The sequence below is a fragment of the Eleginops maclovinus genome, chromosome 22, assembly GCF_036324505.1.
Source record: "Eleginops maclovinus isolate JMC-PN-2008 ecotype Puerto Natales chromosome 22, JC_Emac_rtc_rv5, whole genome shotgun sequence".
NCBI classification, from domain to species: Eukaryota; Metazoa; Chordata; class Actinopteri; order Perciformes; family Eleginopidae; genus Eleginops; species Eleginops maclovinus.
This window is the reverse complement of record NC_086370.1, coordinates 9,548,113-9,561,285: the sequence shown is the minus strand read 5'-3', so window position 1 is coordinate 9,561,285 and position 13,173 is coordinate 9,548,113. Positions and strand designations below refer to the sequence as shown.

The 13,173-nt window shown below is 43.1% G+C and overlaps 2 protein-coding genes and 2 non-coding genes across 6 annotated transcripts in view; all 4 read right to left on the bottom strand.

Moving 5' to 3' along the window:
* Positions 1-4,956: 4,956 nt before the first annotated feature.
* On the bottom strand, positions 4,957-7,171 carry tomm20a (translocase of outer mitochondrial membrane 20). Its single transcript, XM_063875565.1, has 6 exons — positions 6,967-7,171; positions 6,572-6,618; positions 6,407-6,488; positions 6,082-6,224; positions 5,748-5,818; positions 4,957-5,458 (listed from the first exon to the last, which is right to left on the bottom strand). The coding sequence occupies exons 1-5, from the start codon at positions 7,088-7,090 to the stop codon at positions 5,774-5,776; spliced, it is 441 nt and encodes a 146-aa protein (XP_063731635.1). The 5' UTR covers positions 7,091-7,171; the 3' UTR covers positions 4,957-5,458; positions 5,748-5,773.
* On the bottom strand, positions 5,559-5,688 carry LOC134859270 (small nucleolar RNA SNORA14). Its single transcript, XR_010165069.1, has one exon. It is a non-coding gene; the product is annotated as a small nucleolar RNA SNORA14 (small nucleolar RNA).
* LOC134859269 (small nucleolar RNA SNORA14) lies at positions 5,891-6,023 on the bottom strand. Its single transcript, XR_010165068.1, has one exon. It is a non-coding gene; the product is annotated as a small nucleolar RNA SNORA14 (small nucleolar RNA).
* A 750-nt stretch (positions 7,172-7,921) lies between the features above and the next one.
* arid4b (AT-rich interaction domain 4B) overlaps positions 7,922-13,173 on the bottom strand; it is a 40,419-nt gene continuing 35,167 nt past the window's right edge. For all 3 annotated transcript variants that reach the window (XM_063874549.1, XM_063874550.1, XM_063874552.1), the window contains 5 exons: positions 11,836-13,071; positions 11,602-11,712; positions 11,276-11,518; positions 10,304-10,450; positions 7,922-10,168 (listed from right to left, as the gene is read on the bottom strand). In XM_063874549.1, the coding sequence (XP_063730619.1) occupies positions 10,017-10,168; positions 10,304-10,450; positions 11,276-11,518; positions 11,602-11,712; positions 11,836-13,071 (1,889 nt within the window). In that variant the 3' untranslated portion in view covers positions 7,922-10,016. The remainder of the gene's footprint in view (positions 10,169-10,303; positions 10,451-11,275; positions 11,519-11,601; positions 11,713-11,835; positions 13,072-13,173) is intronic.

Here is a 13,173-nt window from a genome sequence, read left to right as displayed (position 1 = left end):
CATAAAATTTAGCAGGTGTGGGAGAAAGGAAAAAGCAGGAGCGCCAAGGGGAAGGAGAAAAGAACTACTCGCGATAACAAGAGAAATACAGAGCTGATGGTATATTAGTACAAGTTTCATCACATTCAAAAACAAGTTTGTAATTTTTTGGAACTACAATAATTTGCCTTCTTGCTGAGAGTTAGATGAGAAAATCGATGCTATTCTCTTGTTTGTATGCCAAATATGAAGCTACAATTAGCTTAGCTTAGCATAAAGACTGGAAAAAGCTATCCAGGATCCATCCAAAGAAGGAGCAATCCAGCCAAAAGCACTGGGGTTACAAACTTTGTTTACAAACAGGAAACAGTCTTGAGCAAATACTACCATAAACAGATACATTGGCCTTTTGGTTATGAGGATAAACCATGTTAGTTTGTGAGCTTATTTTTGTGTTCAAACAGATCACACAGACAATTTCAGAGGCGACAAGCAATGGAAAGATACAGTATAATAAGGGCCATATTTGCCAAGGGGGCACGAAATGAACGTTGATGAAAGTTGCATTAAAAGTTGGGTGTATGAATCTGCCTAATAAAACAAAGCGAGCAAGTCTAGTCCAAGACTAACCGAAAGACAAAATAGATGCAAATCATCCCAATTCTGTGCAAAATTATTCAAGACAAAATGTGCTTAGCTTCCTGTCTGAGCACACCTTTAGAGCCGCTGCAGATGGTATTTATTTGCTTTTGTTGACTGTTTCCAGTGTTCATGCTAAGCTAACTGGCGAGTGTTGCTGTTGCTGCTTACAAAAAAGAAAGTGGTAGCAATATCGATCTTAATTGTCGGCAAGAATTTCCCAAAAGGTAAAAATATGTCTACAAAAACAGCAGCCTAGATAACCAACTGGAGTGTAGTTTGATTTTTATCTGACTACTGTCATGCAATGGGAGGTTCCCAGTTTTGAATTGTTGCTCCTCATGAGAAACCATTTCGTAGCTGCCCCGGGCCTGTTGTGAAATAGCATTTTCCATTACCACATTATTATTTTGCATTGTTAATGGCAGTCAACAGCAGCTATTTGTTTTACCAAGACTATTTGTCTTGGTAAAACTGAGAAAACTTAGCGGAAGTCGAGGATTGCTACATTCTTGCGGAGGCCCCACATTCCCCAGAGCACCGCAGAGAGGTTGTTGTAGGTCGTACAGTTCTCTTTTCAGCTTCCTGTGCAGCAGCATGGCCGCTCAACCCTTCCCTGCACCGAGCTCGGTCAAGCTCCAGCTCCTCGTACCCCGGCGCTCCAAATACATTATTTACACTCCCCACCCTTCTTTCAGCTTAGCTAAAAAAAATCAGGGCAGAGGGAAATAACACCACTGTATAACACCCCCCCCCCCCACCACCACCACCACCACTACCACCACCACTCTCCTCTCCCCCGAGCACTGACACACACACGCGCGCACACACACACACACACACACACACACACACACACACACACACACACACACACACACACACACACACACACACACACACACACACACACACACACACACACACACACACACACAAGCCCGACCCTGCCTCCACCAGCACGGCCCCACCTGCTCGCTCTTTTCTCACTCTGCGGGATGAAAACACAGTGCAGGACTGGACTGCGACAATGGGAAACTCTGTGAGGCCCCAGCCCTCCCATTAATCCCCTCTGACATGCCTCCCGAGGGCAGGGATTTGCTACAAGTCAATGCAGGAGACCTACAGTATGCAAAACAAGCCTGTCTGCCTCTCTCGTGATTTTCAAAGCCACTGCACTGCACTGCACTGCACTGTGAGACAGGAAGGCAGATCAGAGGGGGGGGGGGGCTGTGCACACAGTCTGCTCCGTTAACCCTATCCTCAACCTGCTGCTCAGCGTACGTGTCACTTCCCTCTTCTAGTTTCACTCCTAGCCTAGATTGCACAGATAATGCTGATGACAGATGACAGGATGGGAACTGATGCTGAGAGATATATATTTTTCTTCTTCTCCCATGCGGCACTGCTGCTGTTATCCTCCTTATTTCCCCTTATGACAAATCCAGCTCCAAAATAAGTTTTGTAACCAAACTGAAATTTAAAAGGAAAAACACCCAACGTAAACAGGAATTCACAGACGGGTCATGTGATCCACTCTCAGGCAGTGCTATTGAATTTCTGCCTTAGGGATCTAGTGATGAGGAGATAGTTGGAGGCAGGGTGGGGGGCAGGATGGCATTAGAGAGTGTTGGGTGGAAAGGGGGTTGGCTGTCCACACCCTGCAGCTCACACTCACTGGGAATGTAAACAACAGTGATGAATAGACAGGCTGGGTTTACACATGGAGGAGGGAAGAAACCTGCATGGAGGAAGGGCAGCAGGAGAACCACCACGGGGAGACGGAGCAGCAGAGGGATGGAAAAACAGTTGACAGTAAAGACACGGCCCCACAGAGGAAGAGAAATCCGCCAGGATTTGTAGCCTGCTTTAGATTCACATGATTGGCTCCCACCCCCACTCTTTTTTTCCACCCATCCGCAGACCCTTTGAGATGGAAAAATGGGTCATCTGTGTGGAAGTTAACACTCTGAGCACGTACAGTGCTGCTTTATTTTAAGGACGTGCCTTGGAATTTTCTCTCTCCTTCATTCCCTCACTGCTGAATGACACAGAGGAGAAGGCGCTGGGTAATTAATATACCGTGTTGCTGCCGTGCACACAAGTGGTGGTGCAGAAGACCGCTGGTCTTTATTATAGCAGCATGGCACAGCAAGGACATGTCTCATATTTCTGCCCCCTCAATGACAACGTACAGTAGGCTGCAGATTCTGCCACACCAGCAGTGACATCAGCAACAGGGCATCAGGCTGGTGGGAAAAACATGTTCCTAAACACAGACGCAGGAGCACATCCAGGCCTCTTTGCACGCCTCCACCTAACAGTCAGTGATCAGCAGCAAATACCTCCCTGTGAGGTTACTGCTCGTACACTCTCCAATGGTGCAGCATTGTGTGCCGCTTTGCAGAGATACGTGAAGCTGCCATAGCAACCGCATACAACAGAGTTATTTCTGGCTGCTTTAAAACTCCCAAACACAGCTGCTCCTACAAAACCAGACATCTCCACCCAGCCAATATGTGCATGTATGGCACTCAGAGCAGTAATCAAGCTTTGACATTCAAACTCACAAACTGGAATAACACAGTGAAGGTGATTACTGCCGAGGGTAATTTGTTGACAGGATTTCCAGTAATGAGTTGTGGAGCTCAAGTTATTACGATATTCCCAATACAATGTTTGACATACGATCGGCATCCATGCAAACAAATTTACAAACGGCAGTCTGACTTTGCTCGACCTTATCGTGGGATTTTAATGTTAACTTCAATATTTTCCTGCAACTGTAATGAAGGAACAGTCTGTCATTGTGAGCACATTAGACAAATGAAAGGATTACAAACAGCTCAAAATCACCCCTCCCGAGCACATGGTCTCTGTGCTTCAGGCGCAGCCATTGTTATTGCTGTCAACTGGAGCTGTTGTGCTGTCTCCATTCAGTTGTCCTTCACTACAGAAGTCTGCACACCCTGCCTGGAACAACAGTTCCCCCTACTGCACAACAAGAGGGAGTTTCTTTATTTCCCTCCCCCTGCATGCCTGCTTCATCAGATATAAAGAGCTGACTCATAACCTATTCATTCAGACTCAAATAGAGCAGAGATGCAATTACAAATAATTACATTGACAGAATTACAACAAACACCTTGTTGATTGTATTCATTTTCTACTCAGGATTAAGGACACTGAGCAGGGTTTGTTTTTAGATAAAAACATAATATTTACTGCGTCATCCTGAATTCAAACAGTGTCATGGCTTTATGTCAAGGGCTGTTCAACTTGATATTGGCGTGCATTCAGAGCATATCATACAGTGACCCTCAGCTTTGACCAGGGGCAGAGAGGGTGTCCATGCAGGCGCTTGAGTGTTTATTTGCAGGAGGAGCAGGAGGGAGGGGGGTGGATGTGTGCAGGGGTCTGAACCTGTCTGAACCCCCCCCCCCCCCACACACACACAGCTCAAGCTAGTCTGTTATTTTTTTCCACTGCACTCCCCAAAGGACAGATTAACAACGGGTCACTTCTTCAGCACTTACTCCAATGCCAGACTACCCTAGACAGGCCTTCTCCTTTTTCACCAAATGTTAAAATAGCAGGAGCGCCGAAGAGAAAGACTTGCAGAGCGAGCACGAATTCATGGAAAACGGAAAACCGTCTACCATTTAGCCTTCACTCGACATTTCTGGGCCGCCGTTCAATTTTCATTCCTAATGTAGAAAAACTATTTTCCCCTGCTCTTGTTTCCTGGCAACCTCCAAGCCCCGGTTTCTGTGGCCAGAGCCTCTTAGAAAAATAGCTGCAGACAGGGATAAAAATAATTACAGCTCTATTTATCTTCCAAAAGACACACTTTCAACCAGACCTACTCCCTACCCTTACAAGCTGCTCCACTTTCGCTCTCTTGAACAGACAATAAAGCCATTCACAATAAAAGACAGCGTGGCTAAATGTGCATATTTCAACACGCTGGCATGAAACTGATACTGTACGTGCAGGAGGAACACTCTGCCTTGATCTGGCAGTGTTTGCTTTTCATTAACACTCAAACCCATTAACAAAGTGAAGGTCAGGTCTCAAGGTGTTTTCGTACTTGTATTTAACATTCATGTATGGATCTTAGTCATTTAGTCCCATGAGTACTTCCACATTCAACAGAGTATACATTTGTTTCTGTGGTAGAATCGATTTTGAAACCTTGATTAGTTGTCCTTGGCTTACGCACGAAACATTCACTTAAAGTTTTCCTAAAGTAACCATAATCCACATTGAAAAATGCTGTAGACTCTGCTGTGCATTGCCACTGCCATCTAGTGGTGAATGGAAACTCAGAAACTCAAGTGTGTTTTCATTTATTTATTGTAGGATTTTACACACAATAATATGTCCAGATATGCAAGACTGAAATACAAAAATAAAATGTAATTATCGCAAAAACTGTTTTGAGAACTAAATAGTGCAGACAAGTGTTCAGTTTAGTGTAGGCACTCTTAAACACTTCACATGTAGAGTAACTGCGCAGTTATAAGTAACAATTTATTTACATACGTTTTATTATTTAGTACATAACATTCCAGCAAAATAAAGAACATTACTGTTATGGACAGAATGATAGAAAACATGATCTGGTGGGAACAAGATAAAAAGGTGGAATGTGTTTCACCACTCCTACAAACATAACCCTGCAGGCTACTTTAACCTGGGAGTGCCATGATTGAAGAGTAATCCAAAGGTCAAGCTTAGTCATAAACCAAACTCACACTAAGGTAATCAGACCATCTGAGTAATGGCTTCCGTACAAATTCATTCGACGTCCTCTTTGTTAAAGACGGAGAGATGATCACTGAAAAAGATAAACATCTTTGAGTATAGCATTCATTTTCCAACAGCTAAATGTGTGTAAAACTTTCTCTTTCTCACAGAAAATTAACAACCATCTTAGCATTTGTCTTAGAGGTGAAATAACCAAGAGCTACTGACATGTCTCTCGGCTTTGGAATCTAAGGTTTATCTTGCACCCTTTCTTGTCCCAGAGACCACAAAAAGCAACCAGGGGGTTTATTAAGGATGCGCCTTTGCAACAACTACAAATTAAACAAATCTTTATGTAACGTGTTGCCCTAAATTCTCACCTAGTAGACTTCCACCCCGAACACATTCACTCAACGTCATCTTCTGATAAAGGCTGAGAGTTAATGATCCGCTGAAAAACATAAAAAATACATTTCAGAGGTTATGCCATCTAGTTTATGGCACTCATTTTATTTATGTTAGCATATGTCTTAGAGGTGAAATAACTCAGAGCTACTGACACAAGGCTCTCAGCTTTGGAATCTAAGGTTTATCTTGCACCCTTTCTTGTCCCAGAGACTAAAATAAAGCAACCAGGGGGTTTATTAAGGATGCGTTGCAAAAAATAAAATCCAAATAGCACCGTTTTGAATAGGATATGCAGGAAACCCTCACCTGGCTGATGGTGGGCAGTTTACTGAGCAGCATTTGGAAGACTGGAGGTGGTAGCGTCTGCTGGAGCACCTGGAGCAGCTGCTGAGGTTGACCGCATACTGCAATAGCATTCGTCAGGTGGTCTACGCCTTTCTCAAAGTCACCTGGAAGTAGGGTTACAGAAGGTTTACAAATGTATTGAGAAATAAAACTGGGGTCGGCTAACACGTGTGTGTGTGTGTGTGTGTGTGTGTATGTATGTAAAGTACAGTTAAGTTTGAGATGGTTTAAGTATCCACTTGCCAGATAAACACTTGCTAATAAACCAAACTGAAAACTGGTTTACCTTGTGAAAGGAGCTCCTCTCCAAGCTGGATTTCCTCCAGAAAGAATTTCTGAACAGCTTCTGCATCCTTCAAGTCAGGTAGCTTCAAAGTCAAATAACACAAGTGTTACAAATGCCCATTTATGTCCATTAATATACACAAATCTAAAATATAATTTGTCCTACCCTTGCCAGTCCAGACTTGTCACTAGAAACATTTTGTTTTCTCCTACCTGCGAGACAAAGATGGCTTTAGATAGATGTGCGCTGTATGTTAACTGTGCTTACACAACCAAAAGGCACGTGGTTACAAGCTTAGCCGTTAGCTAACGCATGTTTCTATGCACGAGTTATCTAACCTGAGACTTAGCATTACCTAAGCAAAATCAGCTAGAGTTCAATGTAATAAGTCTCTACACTACAATTACTCAATTTTGATAAAGACAGCATAGCGTTTTCTCCATTACGACTTTGGTCATAGTCCTCGTGGCTTGTTTGCCACATGAAAGCTAACGTGCTATGCTACATGCTGTCTCTGCACTCAGCCTTCTTCCTCTGCTCCCTCCAGCTCAACAACTTACGTTCACGTAGTTTTTCTTTGAAGCTAGGGTGACTCCGCCGTTTTCTGTCAAAATAAATACAATATGCAATGAAAAGGGCCCCACACACCCCGGCAACTACAGCACCCGTCCGACCGCTCGCCATATCAGAGACTATTGATACGCTGCTGAGGAAGTGCTGAGAGGAAGTGCGTCCACCATGACGCAGTTATAGTTACATTTTGCTTCCGGTAAAACATGTCAATAATAAACTGTAAACAATAGTTGAACACTTCATTTGAAATGAGATATTATCAGAAACATTAGTTTTAATCATTAAAAGCAACTTAAGTCCTTACTAAACAGAAAGCTTGAGTTGTTTAATTCTCCAACAGACTGCTCCTGCTCCGCTGTCACAAGGACAGGAACATTCCTGCCTACTGCAAAAACTCTGTACAACAATTCACCTCTAGCTGACAGATAACTCTCTGCTCCATAGCTTCACTGGACTTAAACCATACTGTACATTCCATATTTATTTACTCTATTTAATATTCCACAGCTTTCACACTTACTGTAGGCCTAGTATAATATCCTGCTTCATATTGTGTTTTTCTTTATATTTTCTGTAAATGTTTTGTCCCTAATATTTTTTTACTTTCTTTTCAAATTTAATTTAATTTTTTTGTAATTACTTTGCTTTGTTTTGATGATGCTGCAACAACACAATTTCCCAAATTGGGATCAATAAAGTACCTCTATTCTATTCTATTAAGCAGCATTTATATCTCCACTAACTTTTTATTTTGGATATACTATTGATAATTATTAGTTAATTCTAAACATTGCATCCTATTTTAATTGTTCCCACTGAAACTGGGTAAAATAAAGCATAAAGTAAAAAAACAACTAGTAAATAGAAGTATGTGAAAATTGTAATTGAAACCACAATTAGGTAAAAGTAACGTCCACCACTGATGGCACCACACACGATGAATACTTCACAAACTATGGCATTTATTTCAAACAGAGGCTTCTGCTTTGCTTACATTTTTACAATAAATTACACAATGACCATCGTCAGATGAGCCTAATAAATACTATTGAGCATTTTTCCAATAAGCTCCTTTACTTTCTCTTAATCTATGGTCCAGACTATTTTCCATATACAGGTTCATACAGCTGTAGCTTCAGGCCATGTACAGGTAGGGAATAGTTCATCGCATCCAAAATCACCATTCTTCTCTTACAAGTACAAGCTATAGAAAAAAACAGAACCGTACAAACTAAAACAAAACGTAAAACTGAAAAGGGAAGAAAGGAAAGAAATAAGTAGTTTAACTGATGGAAAAAGGCAAAAATGAAGTCAAAAATAAATCTCTTCCTACAAGAGAACAAGAAATATGATAAAGGTAAGAATACAACATGCTTAAACCCTCAGTATTTACACTCAAACTGCAGTTAAAACCGTAAAACTGTCTGTACAGAAAGGTACATGTTATTAACAGTGCAAGATATTAAATAGCCTGACTCAAAACACTTCTCAATATACAAATGTATAACAAAAGCATACAATTACATACAAGTGCCAAACAAAATGTAACTTTAGGTTATCATACAGTAGGGGTTCTATACAAAGGAAATACTGGAGATGTCTTCAGAAATGTATACACATATCACTTTATGATATAAATGCACATTTACAATATCTTTACCTTTTAATCTGGTCAAGTACAAGAAACAGAACCAACATTTTTTTTGGTAGGGATGAGTATGAGAGGAAGCTGGCATGTCATTTTTGATCATGAGTAAAATTATAAAAGAAATGCCAAACGAGTATGCATTGCTTTATTTAACAAAGCAAAAAATACACTTAATTAACTTCGTGTTTGTTTGAAACAGGGCAAAATGTTGGTAGGTTCATTCATGTGTTTTGCAGGATTGGGCTGCCTTCACGTTAACTTGATCCAGTTGCTAATCTTCAGTGAAGTTGATGGATCCAGGGGAGATTCAATAGTTGATGGAAGCATAATCAAATAAAGCAAATGGGCTTTTAAAAAGGCTGATGAACTGGAGTAATGTGAACAGCTCCATCATTGCACAGTTTATACTGCCAAACTTAACAGTTACACCCAAGCTGGATGAGTATTCAGTAGTAGATTACGGGTGATCCAGTTTAAGAGTTCTGCTTTTTCAATTATACTCTTTAAATATTACTATAACTCTGATAAAAACCATCATTAACTGTCAGCCCTTCACTGCCTGTTCTCGCATACAGCATTCAACAGTCTTTTTGTCAGGATTACATTATTCCGGCTGATGCTCTTGATTTCAGAAGAGGATCAGGAAAAGAAAAAGTTCTGTCCTTTCTCAAAGTGCCCCATGGAAAAGAACAAAAAGGCACTACAATATTCATCCACAGAGGCTGTCAGTGGACTTATGATGGTCTGAAACCCTATTCTGCAATCCCAACGCGACTCAATCCAAACAAATACAGGACCATGTGCCTGTACGTGAGAGGAGCATCGCCACCCACTTGAGGTTTAACCACACAAAGGCCTTTTTTGTATTAGTGTGGATAGAGAAACAAGGCGAAGTTACATTACGTACGCTCTGCCAATGTGGCAGTGTCTCTCTGAATTCCCCACAATCAAATGGCGAGCACAGGCTGTACCGTGTTGAGCTATGAGGACAGAGCACGGAGGGGTCGTCCCTGGAAATCAACCCTTACCAATACAACTTTATCAAACGGAAACAATTATTGCTTGCAAAAACAATTCTTATAAATGTTCAATTAAGAAGAGCGCAAAAGACAATATTGTAAGTCTATATTTTTTTGACAAATTTTATCTCCCTAAACAATCTTCATAAAAGTGCACTTAAGTGCCATTAGCTTGCCAAGGAAACAGTTGTCAATAGAAAATAGTGCTTGATTCTTGTTTGTTGTTGTTGTTGTCTCTGGTCTGGTTTTTGTGCCCCAGTAGTTAGAGTTAGTAGGGTGACTTGTCCGTCCTGTTGGAAAGGAATGGGGGCGTTGACCCCAGGGTGCTGGTTAAGTGCTAAGTGCGGTGGCTTTTCGCTGGTACGTCCTGTCACCTGCACTCCACTGATACCCCAGAGTTCTGAGAAGAGGAGGATGAGGATGACACCGGGGGATCAGCCAGTGTCAGCATGACTGCCGCAGTCAGAGAGCTGGAGGACGGGGAGGAGGAGGAGGACGACGAAGAGGAAGCCGCCACCGTGCCTGCAGGAGAAGAAACAGGATTTGGTTATGGAAGGCATTAACCCAGATTATTACATACTAATTTAGTATAATTTAGAACAGGTTGTGAAACCTAAATCCTTGCACATATGTTTAGATCACAAAGAGCCGACTCACTTTCTCGTTCCTTCTTCTTCATGCGTTTTCGTCGTCTGTCGATAGAGGCTACCTCAGACTTGAGGGAGAGGTAGTGGTTCCGGATGTCTTGCAGCTTTTCCTGAAGAAAAGAAATCCTCTCCAGACTGCTCATCTTCTCAAGGTCAGCTGAGTGGAACAGAAATAATGTATGTTAGCATCAGCTTGCATTTTGCACTGAAGGGGGAAACACTACAGAGTGAGTAAGGTAAACATTTTAACCAATAAATATCAATTTGAAACTTCTACAGTTGATTATTTACATTAAGACACCTATTAGGTTCATCATACGTTTTTTTAAAAAGGATTTTAGGATATCTATTAAAAAAATCATGCTTTATAAAAACAAGATGTCCACCATCACAATATAGATAGGAATGAATCTCAAAGGTGAAGTGATTGCAAGTACTACTGAAGTGGAGTTACTTGTTGAGAGTCTGAGAAAACCGCCTTTAAATATATGCATTATTAAATTCCATATATTTTGCATGACACAGGTGATACAGGTGAAAAGGGATAACATTTGATCTAATGGATATCCCCCAGCAACTGTCCTACTTCACAGCTCACAATAAGATATTAACCTTTTTGTTCAAATGTTGTGTTTCAATAGTCAAATGCAGCTTTATCTAATGTTAACCTTTAGTGAATGCAAGAGAAATCTAAAGACATAATTAGACAAAGAGTATGATTTTTCACTTTTAAGTATTGATATATCCACTATATATAACACAAAGGGTGTTTTTGCCTGCAGCGTCGCGCCTTCATAGGGAATTGACATAATTGTATATAAGACTAAACTTTAATGAATAGAAAAAAAACATTTGCTTAATAGAAAAAACTGTTTATACTGATCAATTAAAAAACACTTTAAAAACACATTTAAAATTATCAATTCAATACTCTAAGTCAGAGCAAATGACTAAATAAGTGAGTCAATTCTGTAACACTTACACATCTGGAAGCTCCACTTGTACACACGCGGCGACCTCCCATGGTGGTCTCGGTGCTGGCTGTGGTCGGCGTCACCCTGCTTGTGGTACTTATGGCTCGAGGGGGGAGATCGTCCGCGACACTTAGGCGAAGTGACAGCCTTCACGTCTGGCGCGTTGTTCTTTGAGGCAGTTTGTTTGGCAGTGCCCTCAACAACTGACTGGTCTTCACTGTCACTGCTGTTGGCTGGCGGAGGGAAGACAACTGAAGGGGTGAAAAAAAGCAAAATGTCATTCTCTTTATCCTCCTAAAAACTCAAACGTAAAGGCTAGCAGGGCTGTCCTTACCTGCTTTCCTATTCTTTTTGGGAGGCACACCAAGGCTTTTGCGGTTTGGCTTGTGTTTCTTTGAGACTCCGGCTATCTGTGATTCTTTCTGCCGCTTTTGACTCACAGACGCTACAAAGAGAATGCAAGAAGATTGTCAGGGAACAGGCGGACAGTCAAATAAGTTTTCAGCGTGTATTTCTAAAATACTCCATCTTAAAGCAAAACAATAAATTATGTAATTGAAACTTGTACCCTTGGACTTCTGTTCACTCTCCTGATGGCTGCTGCTGCTCAGCTCGAGGCTGCCGCTACTGCTGCTGTTGCAGGACAGGCTGACGTCAAACACCTTCGAGGGGGAACCCGCTCCCTCATCCTGGGGGAGATCTGGCAGTTCCCCACCCAGACTCTCCACTTCCACCGTGCTGCTGTCCGTCTCACTGCGCACGCCTGCCACTTCTTCCAGTACGGGTCCTGCGGGAAGGGGGTCAGAAACCGGCTCTGAAGGCAAGGTGGGGGGTATGGACGGTGGCGGGGAGGAAGGTTGTGCTGGACCGGAGTCCTCCACGACGCTGCCTCCTCCTCCTGAGGGCGATTCGGGCGTTGTTGGCGGCGTGTTGAGCACAGAGTTACTGCCGCTGCTCGGAAACTCCTGCAGTTTGTCATTCTCTATCTGCTCCTCCGAGGCTTCGTCCTCGGGACCGGCATCCTGCTCGGCGTTGGGCTCCTCCAGGCATGGCGGTGCGGGAGGAGGGGGAGAATTGGCCGCCTCAGTGTCCGAGTCGGAGAACAACTCTTTGAGAGTCTTCTTCGGCCACTGTGCCTGGATACTGGACCAAACGTCCTTTTGGCCTTTGGCGCGGACAGCTGGTCGTTCCTCTGCATTCCCAGACACTTTGGCCCTCTTCTCAGGAATCTCCCAGAAGCCAGCTTGTCGGCCACCTTTGGTCTTCTCTTTCATCCCGTTGTATTTCTTGGAAGGGGAACCTTTGGATTTTGGCCGGCTTCGCTCGCTTTCCTCAGCCTTGGACTCGGCCCGCGCTGCACCCTCATCGTCTGAGCTGCTGCTGGAGGAGTCGCCCCTCTCTTCTCCGGGACCCACTGCTCTTTCCGCTAACTGCTTTCTGGGAGAGCCTCCAGGCAACCAGTCGGCACTCCTTGTACTCCGGGTCTTCGCTTTTGATTGGCCTTTTGGGGTCCTCTCCACTGCACCGTCTGATTTCCTTTTCCTGTTGCTTCCCTCTCCCTCTAACTCCTGTTGACTTCTCCGCTTCCCAGCGTCTGCACCCTCTGCACTGACCAAATCCTGGTTCTTCCCTGAGACACAGGAAGGTTTCGATGCTTCAGGAGGGCCATCCCAGCACTCAGATGTGTGCGGGGCCTCAGGTGGTGGGGCCTTTCTGGGGCTGCCCCTGCACCCGGGGCGATCCTCCGCATTACGCTCGCCCTCCTCGTCCTCATGCTCACTTTCGTCCGTGGACATCTCGGAAGCTGAGGCAAATGAGAAAGAGCTTATTATAGTTTTAACAAAAAAATCAACAGGCACACAAAGTCAACCACTTCATAGAGACACAATCCTAAGCTGGAGTAAGT